Source organism: Antechinus flavipes, chromosome 6, assembly GCF_016432865.1.
Source record: "Antechinus flavipes isolate AdamAnt ecotype Samford, QLD, Australia chromosome 6, AdamAnt_v2, whole genome shotgun sequence".
Classification (NCBI taxonomy): domain Eukaryota; kingdom Metazoa; phylum Chordata; class Mammalia; order Dasyuromorphia; family Dasyuridae; genus Antechinus; species Antechinus flavipes.
The window spans coordinates 72,168,037-72,189,164 of NC_067403.1; the positions used below are offsets into that span (position 1 = coordinate 72,168,037).

The following is a 21,128-nucleotide window of genomic DNA, read 5'->3' on the forward strand; positions in this document are numbered from 1 at the left end:
TATTATATATGCTATTTACCTATGCATTATTTATGCTGTTTTTCTTTCTATGTATAGTGTCCCCAGTAGAGTGTAAGTGCCTTGAGGGTAGGAACCACTCTAATTTTTATCTTTGTAATCTCAGGGCCTGCCACTTGGTAGCAAGTGGGGATTAAGTGACTTCTTTTTTGTTAAAGACACATCCTTATCCTCATGACTTTATAAAACAAAAAAAGAATCCCTCTCATTTTATCTGTACTGCATTGTATGTCTACAATATGCTGTGAAAGAATAAAATAGAGTTTGAAGTGCCAGAAGGTGGTATAAATGGATTCAAATCAATGCAAGCTTTGGGAAGGCAAGCTGTGTATACAAACATGATACAAATTATAAGAGGAGACATAAGAAAATCACAAAGTATGAGGAGATCAGAGAAAAAAAAAAACATTTCCCGTAGTATATGAAGGAAGACTTTATAAAAGAGGAGGCATCTGAGTGGGATTGGAGGATAAGGTGTGAACAGGAAGAGATGGGGGAGATGGGATTCTTGATTGCTTTCAATCTTTTTTTTTTTTTTTTGCCCAAAGAATCCCAGCATCTGCAGGGTCTGGAGGTTAAAACTGGCTTCTAAGACAAGATAAGGAGAGAAAAGGACTTGTTTGTCCCATGGAATTAGGTTCGAAAATCCAAAGTGATTTCTCCTTGAAGCAAGAGAACTGAGGTCCACCCTCCATATCACAAGAAGGCAACCGGTAAGGACTTCAATTCAACATGCAATTATGAAGGACCTACTGTATATTGAACATTATGTAACAGACTAAAAGAGATACAAAGTTGGCAAAAGGCAGTATTTCAATGCTTGCTGAGCTTTATAGGCTGACACATATAAAACAATGTAGACATGAGAGGCGTGGGAATAAAGGGAAGAGGTTTCTCTTTACTATTGTTTTTTCTTCATCCTCTGCAACAGAAACACACTTCAGATTTCTAGGTCAATTGTATCTATATTTTTTCTAATTCAAACAATTCTTTCATTCAATAAACATTTCACTTTTTACTAAGTGAAAGACTTTGGAGGGAGGGAGGTTTACAAAGATAAAGGAGATACACCACTTGCTCATAAGGTGTTCAAATAATCTACAATGTCCTAAATACCACTACAACTAGGATTGTGTATTTGTGGTGGGGAGACTAGGATGGTGGAAGTTGTGGGAAGACTGCATTTGTGTGTAAGATCAGGGAAGTCTTCATGGAAGAAGTGGAACAAGGAGCAGAATCCCTTTATGACCTCTTTGTCCTAGTCAATATAATCTTTGGTTATGAACGAGCATAGAACTTGATGGACCCCTTTTCAGAATGAAGCTATTCAATGCAAAAAATAAACTGCATGGAATTACTAATTATATTCAAATATAATTATGAAAAATATACATACTTTAAAATTCCCAAGCCCCAGATTAAGAACTCCTGATCTAGAGCGGGACTTTAGAATCAGAAGATACCTTGGAGAGCATCTAATTTAATAGTTTCATTTCAGAGATAAAGAAAAGGAGAATGAAAAGTTAAGTAACTTGCACTCAAGTCTCGAAGTTGGCAGAATCATGTCAAGATTTCAGTTTAGAACACTTTTCCTTTATTTTATGCTTCCTCCCTTGTAGTTCTTGTGCTTAAGTACAGCCCAAATCTAACAGAAAGTTATTCCAAAACTGCGGCATGATTTAGGGAAAAAATCTAAATTCCTTTTTATCCCTCACATACTGGACAAAAGATGATGGGGGAAGGGGGGGGAGGGCCATCTAATGAAGACTGGCTGGGCTCAGAATTTCAGAGTCAGTCTGAGGTATCACTTCACACTTATCATATTGGCTAATGAGACAGAAAAGGGAAATGATAAATGCTGGATGGGATGTGGAAAAATAGGGACATAAATGGAGTTGTGAACTGGTCCAGCCATTCCGGAGAACAATTTGGAACTTTGCCCAAAGGGCTATAAAACTGTGTATACCTTTTGATCCAATGGTGTCACTGCTGGATCTGTACTCCAAAGAGATAAAAAGTAAAGGGAAAGGTCTTATTTGTATAAAAATATTCCTAGCAGTTCTTTCTGTGGTGGTAAAGAATCAGAAATCAAAAGGATGTCCATCAATCGGGGAATGGATGAACAAATTGTGGTATTATGATAGAATACTATTGTGCTATAAAAATGGTTATTGTGATGATTTCAGAAATCTCTGAGAAAACTTCTATGAATTCATCCAAAATGAAATGAGCAGAACTGGGAGAACATTGGACACAGTAACAGCAATATTTAGGGATGACCAACTGTAAAATAATCAGCTACTCTGATCAATACAATGCTTCAAGCCAATTCCAAAGAACTCGTGATAAAAAATAGTGTCCACCTCCAGAGATAGAACTGATAAATTCTGAGGATACATTGAAGCATACTTTTTCCACTTGCTTTGTTTTTCTTCCTTCTTTTTTGCTTCTCCCTCCAACATGGCTAATGGAAATATGTTTTGCATGACTTCACATGTACAATTATGATCATGTTGTTTGCCTTCTCAATGGGTAGGTGAAAGAGGGAGAGAGCTTGGAACTTACATTTTTTAAAATGAATGTTAAATGTAATCAGAAAAATAAGATGTTATTCAGAAATAGAAAAAAATAAAATAGTAAACCTGGGTTAGTGACCCAGCTTTACCCCTGATTAGCTGAATGATTTTGGATAAGTCCCTTTCCTTCTCTGAAGTCCTACTTTCTTCACTTGCAAAATAATTATATTTGTATCTCAGAATATGATGATGAAGTTTGAATAAAATAAAGCCACTTGAGGAAGACAAAAAATAAAATTAATGTTAAAAAGAAAAATAATAACTGTACTTAAAAACACATACACCAAAAATTGCGGGGGAGGGAAAGAAAATCAGTTAGGAAATGAGAGGTCATTTAATCCAATCTGCATCTTAACAAGATTTACAAAATATCCAGTAAGTGGGCCTCTGCTCAAAAAATTCAAGTGGTATGAACAGAACATGTCAAGAATGTGGATTTTGAATGAATGAATGTACTTGGAGGTTTTAGAAACTGTGTGGTCAGCAAGGAGGAGGTTACAATAAGACTTCTTAAATAAAACTGTTTATTTTGTAAAGTATATGTAAAGTATAGTGTGTATATGTGTATGAGAGAGAGAGAGAGAGAGAGTAAGAGACAAAAAGAGAGTAAGAAAGAGAGAGAGAGAGAGACAGACACAGATAGAGAGAGTAAGAGAGAGAGTGTGTGAGAGACAGAGAGAGACAGACAGATAGAGAGAGAGTAAGAGAGAGAGAGAGAAAGTAAGAGAGAGAGAAAGTAAGAGAGAGAGAGAAAGTAAGAAAGAGAGAGAGAGAGTTTTTAATCCCAGAGAAAGTGCCAAGTGGATAGATTTGGCAACTGCCTGAGAAAGGGTCAGCATCTTCTTGGAGATTTCATGACTAGGACTGCAGATAGGGAGAAGAATAATAGATATTTTACTACAGTGATAAAGAAATTGGTCAGCATTCCCTAGTGGATAAATAGTCAACGGATATAAATACAGAATCATAGAATGTGAGAGCTGGAAGAGATTTCAAAGTCATCCACTCCAACCCACACCCAAATATACTTGTCTATATAGCATAGTGACAAATAGTCCTCCAGCCTCTGCTTGAGGACGTCCAAGGACGGGAAACCCACCCACCTCTCACGACAATCCATTATATTTTGGGATAGCTCTAATTACTTGGAAGTCTTTCCTAATATTGTGCCAATTTTGCCTCTTTGCATCTTCTACCAGTTCTATCCTCTGAGATTTATCAGAACTCCTCTCCTCCACATGATGCTCTCATATCTATCCTGAGTCTTCTCTTCTCCAGGTTACAGATTCCCAGTTCTTTTAAGCAATTCTCCTACGACACAGACTCAGCGCTTGTGCTATTCTCATTGCCCTCCTCTGGAAGCTTGCCAGTTTGCCAGTCTCATCTAAATTAATGAGACTTTGCAGAAAGGAACACAATTCTGTCGGATGAGGGCATGGTGCAATGAAACTATCCTTTTCCAGTGATTTCAGGAAATTATGTTTCTCTCCTAGCCAAAGATGACATGAAGGTTTTCTTGTTATTTGGCTAGTATGTCATCCTGCTGACTCATATTAAGCTTGTGGTCCACTAAAACCTCCAGATTTCCCCCTCCCCCTCCCCCCAAGGAAATCTTCTATGTGATCATGCTTCCCCCACTCAGTAGTCATGAAATTGATTTTAGACCAGCACTTAATAGACTTTTTTGGGAGAACTCCCTGGAAGCACATTATAAGAGTTTTCAAAAATAATCAGATTTTTAAAAAATTTCCCTGACTAAAAGAATACTCCCTCCATTAGAATGTGAGCTCCATGAATGCAGGAATGGTGTTTGTATCCCATGGCGACATGGTTTAGACCCCGATGCTGTCTAACCTCAGGACTGAGAACAGGATTTACCAAATGAACAACTACTTTCATTATTGATACTATTAGAAGACATTCTGTCCCCCAAAGCCTCTTACTTTTCTCAATGTGCTTCTTGTGGGCAACTGAGTAGTTTTGAAAAGTTTAAATTAAGTGTTCTGGGCTTTGATCCTGTGGGTTCCCAGGGGACCATGAAGTTATTTTAAGAGTACTCCCAAACACAAGTGCACCTGTGTCTGGCACTTAGTAGGTATAGGGGAAATGTGGCTTAATAAAATTGAATGACCTAATGATTCTATTATAAGGAAAAATACCATGAAATGTTACCTAAAGGAAAAAAAATCCCTATTCAAAGACAGTAGTATTATTTGTAATCACAAAACTTTGGAAACAACCTAAATGTCCAACTGTTAGGAACGGCTGAACAAGCTAAAGGATGGTAATGTTTTGTCAGGAAAAAAAAAAAGAGGTTTAGAGCTAGAGAGACCTTGGCAATCATCTAAACTAACCAGATCTTTAAACTAAAACCTTGCAAGGTAAACTGAGCTGTCCAAGGTCACAGCAAAAATAAACAGTAGAATCGAGGTTCTCTACTACCAAGTCCAGAACTCCTTACAATGCAATTAAGAAAGACAAATAATGAGGAGATGTATAAAAAATAATGTGCAGTAAAGATAACAGAACAAGAAGGCCGGCATATACGCCTCCCACCTACAAGGAAAGCATGGCACAAATTCAGAGGTGACTGCCTAAGTAAAGACAATGGAAGGGAACTCAGAAGGAGGGAGGGAATTGTAAGTGATACGTTCTTTTAAATCTCTGTGTATTGGAGGCCAACTTTTTAAGTTTAAAAATAGTTACAAATGGAAGTGTAATTGGTTTTGTTATTGTTTAAAGTTATGATCTCAATAAATTACTCATTTAAGAACACAAAACAAAACACGGAAGCTGTTCAGCAGACCAAGATGACCCAGGATGAGGCTGCACCTGCTGGAGACATGCCTCAGGCAGTGAAAGATTGAGTGGATGGATTTCAGGTTGTTGACATCTCTTAATACTTCACCAATACCATAACGGATTTAGCATTGTGTTCTTTGAGAAAAGTCATCCCCTTCTTTGGTGTTCCCCATCATCCCATGCCTTAGATAATTAAGGAGGTGGGATTTACCAAGTTTGCAACTATTTTCATTACTGATATTCCTTGGGGATCCTTTGTCCCCCTCCTCAAAGCTTCTTTCTCTGTGTGCTCTTTGTTGGCACCTGAACAGTTTTGAAAAGTTTGGACTATGATGCTGTGAGCTCCAGGAGGCCATGAAGTGATTGTAATGATATTCCCAAACACAATTGCACCAAGAATTGTTATTTTCATAGGATCATTGCTTGAAAGTTTGAAGGGAACTTGGAAGCTATGTAATCTACTCTCTACTTTTTCTGTTATTGTTGTTGTTTGAGTTATTTCAGTCCTATCTTATTCTCCATGACCCCATTTGGGGTTTTCTTGGCAAGGATACTGAAGTGGTCTGTCATTTCCTTCTCCAGCTAATTTGACAGATGAGGAAGCTGAGGTACTCAAGTATCTGAGGCTAGATTTGATGTCTAGTCATCCTGACTTCAGGGTTAGCCCTCTATCCATTGTGCCACCTAAATACCCCACCTCCCTTTACAGTTGAGTAAACTGAGGCCCAAAGAGGTGAATTAGCTTGTCCAGAATCCCACAGGTGGTAAGTTTCAAAGGCAATATCTGAACCAAGTTATTCCTGATTTCAAGCCCAGCATTTTATCCACTCTGCCAAGCTATTCATCTAAATCTAATACATTATAAATTCGAAACAATCTAATACATCTTAGACTAATTACATAATTAGTCTATTTTAATGTTTAACATTTATATAAATGCTGGTGCATTTAATAAAATACAAATGTACTTTTAAAAAAGCATCGCTCAAGTAAGAGTAGCATTTTGCCATTAAGTTTTATCTGAATTATTGAAGACTACTAACATTTTGTGTGAGTCTATGAAATGTTTTGATGTTAAAATAGATCCCTTTGTATTTATCTCTAGTGGCCCTGAATATGACACTCGTATATGTGTGTGCTTCTCTTTCCAAGATGTATGGGCCCATATTATCTCTTGCCAGAAGGGTGACATCTAAAATCTCCAACTCTTTTAAAGTTTTTTAAAATTTTATTGAGAAGCTTCAAACCCTAGTGCACTACTTTTCTGCAATACAGAGAACAGCTGATATTTAGAGCAACTGGAAACAGTTGTCTTCTTCAGAATGATTTAGGCCATTCTAGACCAGAGCTTCTTAAACCTTTTCCATTTGTGACTGCTTTTCACCCAAGAAATTTTAGCATGATGTCGGGTATATAAGTATATAAAATAAGTAAACATATCAAACATTTATTGATGACAAAATCATAATTTTGCACCCCCCACATTTAATTATGAACCCCATGTGGGATTGTGAACCAAAATTTAAGAAACTGGGCCCTAGAAGATACATAGATACATGTTCTTATTCCGTGAATATTGCCATCTAGGACTTTTAAAAGTTAGATGTATCTTGAATTTGGGACAAAAATCTCATCTCAGTATTTTCTTATGAGCTAAGCTGTCAGTTTTTGGTATCAGCACATTTAGTATTTTGAAAAGTATTATATAATAAGTGAACACTGTCAAAATTAAGCAGATTTGTGTCATGTTAATTTATAAGCATGGAGGATTTGCAGAAAGTTATGAATGACAACCATCCAGGATAAGAAATCAGTGACAGTAGTTAAAGTGTACCAACATGGAGGCCAGTGATAACTGATGATACATAGCATTTTAAAGTCTACAAAGCACTTTGTATATGCTATCTTCTTAAAGATAAATAAAGATTATCTACCTTATTAAATAGTTATAAGATATTAGTGTATCCATTTCAGAGATTAAGAAAATCAGATTTGGGTGGGTTAAATGACTCAGCCATAGTCACATGTAAAATGAGTCTACAGAGAGGACTGGTGAGACTTACATGAACTGATGCTAAGTGAAATGAGCAGAACCAGGAGATCATTATATACCTCAACAATGATATAATGATCTCCTGGTTCTGCTCATTTCACTTAGCATCAGTTCCTGTATGAGGATGTATTCTGATGGAAGTGGATTTCTTTGACAAAGAGAAGATCTAACTCAGTTTCGATTGATCAAGGATGGACAGAAGCAGCTACACCCAAAGAAAGAACATTGGGAAATGAATATAAACTGCTTGCATTTTTGTTTTTCTTCCCAGGTTATTCATGCCTTCTGAATCCAATTCTCCCTGTGCAACAAGAGAACTGTGCAGTTCCTCACACATATATTGTATCTAGGATATACTGTAACCTATTTAACATGTATAGGACTGCTTGCCATCTGGGGGAGGGGGTAGAGAGAGGGAGGGAGAAAATGGGAACAGCAGTGAGTGCAAGGGATGATGTTGTAAAAAATTACCCTGGCATGGGTTCTGTCAATAAAAAAGTTATTTAAAAAAATAAATAAATAAAAATAAAAATAAAATAAAAATACAATGAGTCTAGGATGCATCACTCAAACACAATTCTTTCCAGCTCCCATTCCAATGCTAGGGCCACTATTCTAAATTGCTGGAAGTGTCACTACTAGGTCTATATTCCAAAGAGATCATAAAGGAGGGGAAAGGAACTACATGGGCAAAAATGTTTATAGCAGTTCTTTTTGTGGTTATAAGAAACTGGAAACCCATCAGTTGGAGGATGGCTGAACAAGTTATGGTATATGAATGCTATAGAATATTATTATACTATAAGAAATGATCAGAATAGATTTTGGCAAGTCCTGGAGAGACTTCTGTGAACTGATGCAAAATAAAGTGAGCAGAACCAGAAGATCATTATACATGGCAACAATAAGATTATGCGATGATCAATTATCATAGACTTAACTCCTGTCTGCTGTGTGACTATCAAAGACAGTGCCAAGAGATTTGGAATAGAAAATGCCATCCACATCTAGAGAGCTTTGGAAACTAAATGTGGATGAATCATAGTACTTTCACTTTTTGTTTGTTTGTTTTTTCTTTCTTGTGTGTGTGTGTGTGTTTTTTTTTTTTTTTTTACCCTTTTGGCCTGATTTCTTTTCCACATCGTGTCAAGTATGGAATATATTTAAAAGTATTGTACATGTATAACTTATATCAGATTGCTTATTGTCACGGAGAAGGGGTAAGAAAGGGGGGAAGAGAGAAAAAAAATTTGGAATGCAAAATCTTACAAAAATGAATGCTAAAAACTCTACATGTGTTTGGAAAAATAAAATATTATTGAAAAAAAAAACTGCTGGAAAAGGTGGTGGAGAGAAGATAGGTTCAAAATTATGACTTAACCAGTTTCTAAATACAGTTTTTGCTGCCATATTTATCTCAGTATGACAAAGACCAGAGCTTTCAGCATTTGCCATCCTGAGATACCTAATGCCGACATTACTTCATCTCTAAAAGATAAAACAGTCCACATTTCCATTCTATCAGAAGGGAAAAGTTTTATCAGTTTTCTTTTGTTTTCTTTATTTCTTAAGTTTAATGATCAGGCTCCTGACTGCTATCTAGGTATGATTCATGAGTGACTTGAACCAAGGGAAAGTGATAGTAATGCAAAGAGGGTGGGAGGATAAGGTGTTTATGAGGAAACTAGGGTAATTTGGAGGAGGAAAAGAAAAATAAGCCAGCAGTAAGGTGTATGCTGCTCCAGTGTTAGGGGATTTATTGTTCTAATGAGCTACATTTGGTCGCCAAAAAGTCATGACCTCTGCTTTGAGAAACACCAATATAGAGTACTTTTATACTAAGGAACTCAAAAGATCAATAAAATACAACTAAAAATAAAGATCATGCTTTGACTTGTTTTAGGTATAGTATAATTTAATTTTAAAGAATCTTTAAGAGGTAGAATGATATAGTAGGTAAGGAGTCATTTTTGGAATTAGAAAGACTTATACTTGCTGTGTGAGCCTGGGCAAGTGACTTAATCTCTTGATGCCCCAAGCAACCTTTTAAGATTCTACTTTGCAGATTGGGTTAGAGATCTATATTTGCCAGAGAGTTCTTCACCAGGAATTCCTTATATCTTTTAATAAATCAAGTAATAAGCATTTCTTAAGGACTTAGTATGCATCAAGCACGGGGGAAATGAAGAAAAAAATGAAAGGGAAGGAAAGGAAAGGGAAGGGGAAAGAAAAATAAGGGAAGGAAGGGAAGGGAAGGGAGAAGAAAAGAAAAGAAAAAGAAAGAAAGGAAGAAAAAAGTAAATCAATTTCAAGTCACATGTTTACTCTCTTCACCTCTCCCATACGTATCTATAATATTCAATTTCCACTGGGTTTTCACATTTAAAGCTTCAGTCTTGAGGTTCTAAGAACTTGAGAGCCATAAATTCTGGGAAGTTAGGGTTAGTTCCTTAAGTCATTATTCTTTTCCATGCTGTGGAAGCAGGAGGGCTGTTTCTTCTCTAAAGATGTGACCCAGCTAATGCAAGTCTTGGCTACCATCCAATATCACAACATGAAATATTTAGAAGTTTCATCGCCATTGTCTAATATTACTCAGTATGCACAATTCAAATCAATTCAATTCAACAGACATCTATTATGTGCCTACATTAAGCCAAGTACTGAACTAAGCACTAAGGATACAAAAATGGAAGGGAAAAAAATGACACAATCCATGCCTTCAAAGATCTTACTTATCAGGAGAAATACACTACATATTGCAGCTTATATTACAGAAGGAAAAGTAATGAATTTGGAATCAGATAACATATGTAACTTGGGGTTCTATCCCTTGTGTCACTGGGCAAGACTCAAACTCTATGGGTCTCAGCTTCCTAAAGAAAAAGAATCTAAGCTAAATCACTCTAGCTAAATTTGAGGGAGAAATGACATCATTTGAGGTGTAGCACTATGCTATGGAGACTAAGGATTGATTAAAGAAAATATTTTCTACCTTCTATTCTCAAGCAAATTTTAAAGTGAGGATCAGTTAACTGAGCTTCCGCTCATTTTAATGTAAACTTTTTTCCCCAATGGGTTGCTTATTTATTTTTAAGGTTCTTTCTTTTTAAATTGTGGATTCCAAATTTCCTCATCCCTTCCCACTACACTGAAAAGGGAGCAAAAATATCAATTATAAATAAGACATCGTTCAAAAATATTACTATATTAGCCATATTTCTTTTTTATAATAATAGCTTTTTATTTTTCAAGAGATCGTTTTTAACATTCATCCTACAAAAACATGTGTTCCAAATTTTTCTCCCTCTCTTCCCCCTCCTCTAGACAGCAAGTAATCTAAGTTAAACATATGCAATTCTTTTAAATATTTCCACATTTATCATGCTGCACATGAAAAATCAGATCAAAAAGGAAAAAAAAATGAGAAAGAAAAAACAAGCAAGCAAACAACTACAACAAAAAAAGGTGAAAATACTATTTTGTGATTCACATTCAGTCCCCGCAATTTCTCTCTGGGTGCAGATGGCAGATTACAAGTCTACTGAAATTGGCCCAGATCATCTTATGTTGAAAAGAATGAATGATCATCACGTAATCTTGTTGTTGCTATGTATAATGTTCTCTTGGTTCTACTTTCTTCACTTAGTATCAGTTCATGTGAGTCTCTCCAGGCCTTTCTGAAATCATCCTGCTGATCATTTCTTATACAACAATAATATTCCATTATATTCATATGCTATAACTTATCTAGACATTCCCCCAAAAATGGGCAAACCACTCAATTTCCACTTCCCTGCCACTACAAAAAGGTCTGCTACAAGCATTTTTGCAATGTGGGTCCTTTTCCCTTTTTTTAATAATTTCTTTGAGATACAGACTTAATAGTGGCACTGCTGGATTAAAGGGTATGTGCAATTTGACAACCCTTTGGGCATAGTTCCAAATTTCTGTCCATAATGGTTAGATCAATTCACAATTCTACCAACAATGCATCAGTGTCCCAGTTTTCCCACATCTCCTTCAACATTCCTCATTACCTTTTCCTGTCATTTTAGCCAATCTGACAGGTGTGAAGTAGTACCTCAAAGTAGTCTTAATTTGCATTTCTCTAATTAGGAGTGATTTAGGGCATTTTTCATATGATTAGAAATATTAGCCATATTTTTTTAAAAAATAAGAAAAAGAAAGTGAGAAAATTACATTTCAATTTCATGTAACTTTCTTTTGATGTAAATTGTGTCCCCTTTAACCTTTGGAGAGTCCTGTTGTAAACTGCATCCCCCTTTGGGGGGAATTCCTGACTTTCAAACCCTGGGAGGGGCACATCTTTCCTAGACAACACCCTTCTCAGAATAAGTAATCTCATTCAATTGGAAATCTTGGCCCGGGGCATAATCTCTACCCACTACTGAATTGGAGATTAATCTCTCTTGCTCAGGGGCCTGGGCAAAGCCCAATCAAGCCTCAGAAGGCTAAAAAGAGATGATTATGAACCCTGAATCTTTGCCAAATTCCTAATCAGGAGTTTGCCTGCTAAGAAAACTGTCTTCTTAGTGTACTGTTTTCTTAACCTACCTGTGGTAATTCCCAATCAGGAGCTATTTACCCTTCTGGATTTAGCCCACTGATGAAGATATTTTCTTCTCAGTGTAAACCTATCTTTGCAACAGTCCTAACAGGACCTTGCCCACTAAGAAAGCTGTCTAATTAGCAAGCTGTCTTCTTAGTGCAAAGAAATCCCCTTTTGCCACAGACTTCAGGTTTGCAAAATCTTTCATTTAGCAAGGAATCTGCTGACATCGACCAGAGGGGATCTCTTACCCTCAATTTTCGCACCTCATCCCTTTTGCATATTGTCTTCAAAGCTCAATATATCTGATTAAATCTGGCGATGGCCATGGCTGAGTATCAGTACAAAAAATAATAAAAACTTATCATCATATAATTTTAAGTTCTACAAGGAGTTTTTCATGTACTCTCATTTAATCCTCTCAATAATCCTAAAAGCTAAGAGCAGTTACTATCCCTTTCTACTGGGAGATTAAACATTTGCCGAGGTAATAGAAGCTGTAAATGTCTGAAACATGATTTGAATCCAGGGTGTCCTGACTCCAAGTCTAGTGCCTATCCATACTGTAGCTGTGCCTCATTAGCCTTCACTATCTTAGAAAGTCGTCAGGAAACCCTGTTGGGAGGGATCTGCAAATGTTGCAGTGCCCCAGCCTATCTACAAAATTGGTCAATGGGTTAGATAAACTACTCTTAATCATGGAATGATTATGGAAGAATCATAGACAAATTATTCTGGGTTACAGAACCTTCTGGCCCCAGAAAGAAGTATTCACTACCATTTGGTTGAGTAGGCTTGAAAACCATTCTTCCATTTTTTTAAACCTTTTATCCTCCCTAAGATGGCTTCAGTCCTTCCAGAATTTTCAAGCCTTTTGCATGGGATGGTTTGAAATGCTTTCTGAAAGATTAAAACAAAACTGAACTAAACAGGAGAACCAAAGAAGCCCTGCAAAAGACAAAATCCCAAGTCACAGCAAAGCATTCAATGGAGACAGTCTTATGTGAGCTGTTAGCATCAAGAGAAGGGAAGCCTTGGATCTCCCAACCCATTGGCAAACAAAGGAACTCCAATTGTCTGGGCACATTATCTGCCAAGTAAATCACTATTCATTTCTTCTTTCTAACTTATTGATTTGCTAGAAACACAATCAGAATTGCTGATGAAATTACAGAGCCTAATAAAGGAGTTTGGTTTATTCATTCCTTGTCTTTCAAGCCCAGTGAAAGTTCCAAAGTGGAAGCTGTTCTACATTTGTGTTAGCATTTTAAATACAACAAGACACTAAGGGGCAGTGTGCAGAGACTCCTTCCTCCAACCACCAAGGACTTACCAAATAAATTTAGGGAATTGCTAGAGATTACTATGGAGATTCGTAGATTTGCCCAGTATTCCACAGGTGGCCAGTATCAGAGACAGGACTTAAGGCCAGGCTTTCCTGACTCCTCACCCAGCATTTTAAATACAGAACCTAAAAATCTCTTCTGAATACCAGTGTATTATGATTGGTGTCATATAACTGATGAGTATTTTGTGGGATTTTTTAAACTAGCTTGAATTTTCATTCCATATTTCAAAAAGGTAAAAAGATACTTTGGGCTAAAATTAAATAAATTCAGTTAAACACTTGTATGTAAGATAACCAAGCTCCTATGGGCATGTATTTCATTTCAAGCTACTAGGATTTTATTCTTGTATTTGCTAATAATTATATAATTTGGCATTTAAAATATGCCATACATTCAGGGAGATGAAGAAAGTTAACTAGTGAGGCATCATACATGAGGATATAGGTAGATTAGTGTAATATCCCGTGATATAATTTTCCATTCAAAAAATATCTTTTTTGGCTGCTTTGTTGGAAATTACTTAGGACCCTGGACTTGAATATGGAAATGACCATAGAAGTTATTTTGTCTAATTCTTAAATTTTACAGCTCAGTAAGGTGAAGACCAGCAAGCCTAAGTTATTTGCTTAGTCACACAGTTAATAAGCTTCAGAAACAGGATTTAAACTCAGGTTGTTCTCCAAGAATAATTTTCAATGACTGTCTTTCCTTTGTGCTTTCTTAGTCAAAAGACAATATTTTAATGTACACTTAAATAATATAGAGCGGTGACATGGTATGGTATATACTGGCTATAGATCCTTGAAAAACACGGGTTCAGTAATCTGTAGGCTCTGTGAATAATGTTAAGTGACATAGCCTCTTAGTGTCCCAAGCAGCAATCTGAGACTATATGTTGAAGATGAGCTACTGATAGTTTACATTAATGGAAAGAATTGTCATACGAGAAGCTCACGGATTTAAAAAAAGGGGGAGAAGAAAAAAAGGAGGGAAGGAAAGAAGGAAGGAGAGAGGGAGAGAGGGAGAGAGAGAGAGAGTAGGAGGGAGAGAGGGAGAAAATGGAAAGAGGGAGGAAAGAAGGGAAGGAGGAAGGAAGGAAGGAAAAAAGGAAGGAATGAGGGAGCAAGAAAAGAAGGGAAGGGGAGAAAGAAGGAAAGGAGAGAGGAAGGAAGAAAGGGAAGGAAGGAAAGGAGGAAAGAAAAAGGGAAGGAGGAAGGGAGGAAGAAAGGGAGGGAGGAAGGGATAAAGGAAGGGAGCAAGGAAAGAAGAAATAGGGAGGAAGGAAAAAAGAAAAAAGAAGGAAAGAAAAGGGAAGGAAGAAAGGAAAAGAGAGAAAGGAGGGAGGGAGGGAGAGAAGGAGGAGAGAAGGGAGGAAGGAAAGAAATTTAAAATTCAAAGTCCCTAAAATTAAAATAAAATAAAAGCCCCCCTTTTTAGAAAACAATAGCTAATTTAAGACTACAAGACCTTTGCATATGACTAGACTCTAGTTTACAGATAATTTCTCAAAGAGCACTACTTTTCAGAACTTGTGCACTGTACAAATATGCACAGAACTTCATCCGCCCATAGTGAGATGAGCACACAGTGAGAATATTCAAAAGAACACACATGCACATCTGTAAAAAAAAAAAAGTAAAATCAGTAATGGGCTCACTCCTAGACTGAATGCCATGATGTGATAATATAGTGGTTGCTGGGTTAATCACAACTTTTGCAGGAAACAGCCCCAGCCCCTATAAGTTTCATTGTATGTATATGTATACATACAAACCTTTGTGTATATATGACTTGTTGTTGTCCTTTACTCTTGAAGAAAACCAAAATAACATCACTCTGTCATGATCAATGTACAGTGTGTCCAGCTGTGGTTGATCATACCAGTTTGTGCCCAGAAGTCTCTACCACAGGTCAGACACCAGTAATCCACATATACAAATACATACCTATACACACCTGCTATACTCATGTGCATTTATCAGAATATGATTATTTCAGAATAAATCAAATACCTGATAGCTTCATAAGAAGCTCTGATGCTGCTTTGACAGACATATCCCTCCTTAGCCCTTCCTGTGGCTTCATCGTATCCTCGGGGAGGCTGGGGGCTGACACTTCAGATCCCGACCTGAACACATAGCTGGACTGAGGCAATGTCGAACTTAGAACTTCCTCATCCTTCGGCTCCTCTTTCACTTTCAATGTAAGAGTCATGGGTTCCTTCTGATTTGCCGCTGTCGAGGAAGAGGAGAAAAGTAAAGCTAACAAGGAAACACATAAAAAGGAAACCCAAAGAAATCCTGGAATTGAATGGGTTGTGCTCATCACTTCTTACTCTATAATAGTATTCTGTCACAATCATAATACCACAACTTGCTCATCCATTCCCCAGTTGATGGACTTCCCCTCAATTTCTAATTCTTTGACAATGATAAGAACTGCTGTAAATATTTTTGTACATCTAGGTCTCTTCTCCTTTACTTTGATATCTCTGGGGTATAGACCTAGTAGTAGTATTGTTGGATCAAAGGGTGTTCACAATTTTAGCCCATTGGACATACTTCTAAACATAGAGCAGTGAGGAACCAGAGGAAGTTAGGACATAATCATAACAGCCAATTATCAGATACAAATATATAAAATGTTCCATTAATGAAGGGAGTGGGAAGCATTTTTTATCTTTTGGAGATTTAATAATTCCAAAGTTATTGCCGACTCAAAAAATGGAGGACACATTCTCTTTGTGTTTCAGAAGGCCTCTTTCCATTGTATGTTCCTTCTAGTCTTAAAAGTCTAAAGCTAGGAGTCAAAGACAATGTAGATAATAATCCATATAAATTATTGTCTGCCTTAAAACATCCTAATATGTTAATGAGGAGGCAATATTAGTAACTATAAAGGAAAGAAGGGCAGTGACAGCATAGAGTAATGAATGAACCAAACAGAAAAAGAGAAATAAAATCTCATCTTTTTAAATGTAGAGGATATTACTGATTCTCAGGAGTCATAGCATCAGTAGGTCATAAAGAATTTGGACTCTCCTTCCAGAAGTCATATGGGATCCACTTCTCTTGACTTGGGTCACTTTATAGACAAATATTAACATTGCCAAGATGTTTAGCTAGAAAAAGCCTCATTTCTCAAATTATGGTCATTCCCCAATTGAGGGAGGATGACCATAAATAAATGGCCATAGATTAAGAATTGGCAATTTTCAGAAAAAGAAACCAAAGCTATCAAATGATTATTGATTAGAGAAATGCAAATTAAAACATCTCTGAAGTATTATCACATGTTTATCAGATTGGTTAACATAACAGAAAAAGAAAATGACAAATATTGGATAGAATGTAAAAAATAATAGGGACATTAAATGCACTGTTGGCGAATTTGTGAACTGGTCCGACAATTCTGGAGAAAAATTTGGAACTGTGTCCAATGGGCTATAAAACTGTGTATACCTTTTTACCCCCCAATACCACTACTAGGTCTGTATCCCAAAGATATGAAAAAAAAGGAGAAGAGACTAGATGTATAAAAATATTTCCAGCAGTTCATATTATTGTCAAAGAATTAGAAGTTGAGGGGGAGGTCCATCAGTTGGGGAATGGATGAGCAAGTTGTGGTATTATGACTGCGACAATACTATTATGCAGTAAGAAATGATGAGCAGAATGGTTTCAGAAATATCTGAAAGACCTATATGAACTCATACAAAGTGAAGTGAGCAGAATCAGGAGAACATTGCACAGTAACAATAATGTTGTAACAATAATTAACAGTCAAAGACTTAGCTACTCAGATCAATACAAATGATCCAAGATAATTCTAAAGGACTCAGGTTGAAAAATGCTATCCAGAGAGAGAACTGATGAACTCTGAGTGGATATTGCAACATAATTTTTTACTTTATGTTTCTTATTTTTCCTTTTTTGGCAATATAGTTAATTGGAAATATTTTGTGTGATTTCATGTGTATAATTGGTATCATATTTTTTACCTTCTCAGTGGATAGGATAAAAATCACAGAACAGAATAAAAGTCAGTGAACTTGGCTCTGTAGTATGAGAAATTCCCTGATGTGGTCAATCCCATACAAGCAGAAAAAAATGGCAAGCAGGTGAAAGGTAAGCAAATCTCTTTTAACTTCATAATATCACTTATTATTTTCAAAGAAAGTTTATAGTTGAAAGTGATACAGGCATGGCATAGTAAATGGAAGGCTAACCTTAGAATACATCAGACTTATGTCTAAATCCTTCTTTCTACAAATAATAACTGCATGGCTGTGAGCAAATCATATTTTTGTACTATATCTCAGTACCCAAGGTAACTCCCTAGGACTCTAAATTAATGAGAATCTACTCAATCTACTGTACTTGGGGAGTTTTTATCCTGAGAATCATTGCTGTGAACCTCCCAGGTCCACCCTAAATACTTAAAATGGCTATAAGCTAACTTAGAGATGACCTAGTCCAACTTGTAAGCATAAACGTCTTCTATGATATCCCTGACAAGAGGCCAATTAGTCCCTGCTCAACTGACCCCTTGTTACAATCAAGATCTTTAAAACATTCTTGATAGTTTTTACTTGGTTTAATAAAACTTGCTTTATTCATTCATTCATTCATTCATTTATTTATTCATTCATTCATCCATTTATTTATTTATTTGAGGAAGATTTTTAAGACTTTAGCAGTTCCTGGTAGATTATTCGTTAAGAGCCCCATTCCAGTTTAACAAATTAAGTGAATCATAATTTTTTTTTATTGTAAAGGAAATCAAACCCAATTCTCAGACCCTAAAGCTTAAAAACAGGACTGCAAACTTTTCTTTCTAATTTACTCTCCAAGACTCCCAACATACAGAAACAGAATGCTGCTTACCTATCTACTTCTCAAGACCAAATTTCCATGCTGAAATGAAATAAAAGTATTTTAATGAATGAAATGAATAACAGGTTTCTAAACAACCAGGTAAATTCTGGAGATAAACCCCAAATGAATCATAGTAAGGATCATTGGAAATACTTGGAAAAGCCAATATGAACATGATCAAAACATTCAAGATAAAGCTTGAAGCTTTGTAAAAATGGACAATATAGGATGCAAGTCAATTGTCTTTGGAACCACCACATTTCCCATTAGGCTTTATCACTGTTAATGGAAAAGCTGTCAAGTAAGCTTCAAGGAGGACACTAGAACCCATCCCTCTAAGCAACAATTATCAAAGATATGACTAGAAGGAGAAATATGTCCTATATCTCTCAAATGGGAGTGTTCCTTCTGCAGCTAGTTTCTTTCTTGACGCTTTTTTGTCCATATGCACCTTCCCAATGTCTGACAAGCAAAATAACAATTAATAATAACATGTATATAGTACTTATTATGTACTAAACATTGTACTAAATATTTTTATCAACTCATTTGATCTTCAAAACAACACTGGGAGGTAAGTGCCTATAATGATCGCCATTTAAGGAAATCGAGGTTAAATATTTGGATACTGCTAGTAAATAACTGAGGCCAGACTTGAACTCAGGTTTTTGTAACAGCACTTAGAACTCCATCCTTTGTGCTACTTAGCTGCCTACTATGATATAGTACAGTGGAAAGAAAGTTAGGTCAAAGAACTTGAAATTAAACCCTAATCTGTCATGGACTTACTTGTGTGACAATGGGTAAGCTGTTCAACTTCTCTGGGCCTTAGTTTTATCATCTCCAAATTAAGGATGCTGCACTAGCTGACTCCTGTCATTTATTCATTCTAGCTATAAATCTATAATCTTAAGAACAGTGAAGGACCCTTGCTGACTATCATCTGAATGAAGCACAGCATGTTCAATAAATGGGCTTCATAGAATGGAATCATAGAGCCAAAGATTTAGAATTGTAAGGGACTTCGTCCCTAAAACAGTCAATCAATAAGCATTAATTAAGTGTTTTCTATGTATTGGACACTAATGCTAAGTGCTAAGGTTATAAAGAAAAGCAAAATAGCCTTTGTCTTTGAAAAGCTTAAATTCTAGGGGGGGAAGACAATATACTATACAAGCTAAATATATAAAAGATAGATGATAGTCATCTAATATAAAGCTTTCATTTTAGAAATACAGAAAATGAGAAATGCATTGTCCAAAAAATGAAGCTCATATTTGCCTCCAGATCCATTGACTTAAAAGCCAACATATTTTCAAATAAATAACCCTGCTTTCCCTAATTCCTTCATACTTTAATAGAATTTCAATGAATTAACTCTTAGAGGGAGAATGAAAATGTTTAAAATGGATGTATATTTTTATACTGTCACTTTATCTCACTCTTAGGGAAAGAGGTTGAGAAGAACAGTGGAAATAATGAAAAGATGACCCATAGTTTCAAGTCTAGACTATAATTTACTCACTATGTAACTTTGTATAAGTTTCTCTTTCTCTGAACATTAGTTTTTTTTTTTGTTGTTGTTGTTGTTGTTTTTTTTTTTTTTTTGAACATTAGTTTTCTAATTCATGAAATGAGGTGTTGGACTATACTGATCCTTCTAATATCCCTTCCAATCCTCATATTTTGTTTTAGGGTTTTTTGTTTTTTTGTTTTTTTGCCAGATTTACCTAAAATTGGAGTAAAAATGTGTATTTAAGTACAACCCTCAGTGGGAATTTGGAATGTTTTATATCTGAAGAAATGTTCCAAATGTTTAAAAAAACTAGATTTTCTAACTATCTGGGTCACTGTATCATTACTCAATCAATTAAACTTACTATGTTCTAGACTTAGGGTGCTAAGTGAAGTGGAAAAAAACAGCAAAAACAAAAGCAAAAATGGGCCTACCCTCTAAGGAGTTAAGATTCTAACAAAGGAGACCATATCTAAAATCAGTACCTTCAAGATACATTCAGAGCAGATAATAGGTAATCTTCAAAGGCTTGACAGTAGCAGCTGGGAGGATTGGGGAAGAGCTTCCTGGTGGGATAGTGCTTGAGCTGAGTCTGAAACCAAGCGGGGGATTCTAAAAGTTGTATCAAGTGAGAACACTCCATCCATGGGAAAACAGCCAGTGCAAAGTCATGGAGATGTGGAGGTGGAACTTTGTGTGTGAAAACCCCAAAGCAGGCTGATAATATTTCTCTAAAGATTCTGATACCCATAGGAGGAAGTGTCTTGGATAAGATAGTAGAACAAAATCAGCCAAAACTGAATTGTTAAATTTGGAAGGCAGGAAGTACCTGGTTTTCATTCTGATCTGTCAAAGAATCCTTGGGTATAAAACTAGTAACCTACCAGAAAAATGGAGAGAAATCTCAAGATATAATAGGAAGGATGTTGGAGACTTTTATTTGCCCAGTCTTTAATTCACCACACTACTGCACTTTTGTACTTAATTCACAATTAAAAGGCTAGATGAAAAATATGAAAATGCACATTTGAAGGCTACCATGCCTGCAAATAGATCTCTAAGTGATCAGAAATATTTATACTGACAGCAGCACTATGAAACCTACACTTTGAAATTAATGACATGACTGCGTAATTGCCAGCTTTTTATTATCCCAGTGTAAAAAAACCCCAAAGCCAGAGATGCAGAAATATGTGAAGTGAAAAGCAATTTTCTCTATTTTTTCAGGATTTGCTATGGGAATAGCTATAGATTGTGGCTCACTGAAGTTGTATGTCTCATTTATTCTCTTTTTACAAATACCTCTTCCCTTCCCTACAAACTATCTAGGATGGCTAAAGACTAGTTGATAGGGTTATCTTAAG

At 36.1% G+C, this 21,128-nt stretch overlaps 1 protein-coding gene across 4 annotated transcripts in view; it reads right to left on the bottom strand.

The window, feature by feature from the left end:
• ZNF827 (zinc finger protein 827) overlaps positions 1-21,128 on the bottom strand; it is a 256,534-nt gene that overhangs the window by 150,775 nt on the left and 84,631 nt on the right. For all 4 annotated transcript variants that reach the window (XM_051965062.1, XM_051965066.1, XM_051965064.1 and 1 more), the window contains one exon: positions 15,384-15,605. In XM_051965062.1, coding sequence (XP_051821022.1) covers positions 15,384-15,605 — 222 coding nt within the window. The remainder of the gene's footprint in view (positions 1-15,383; positions 15,606-21,128) is intronic.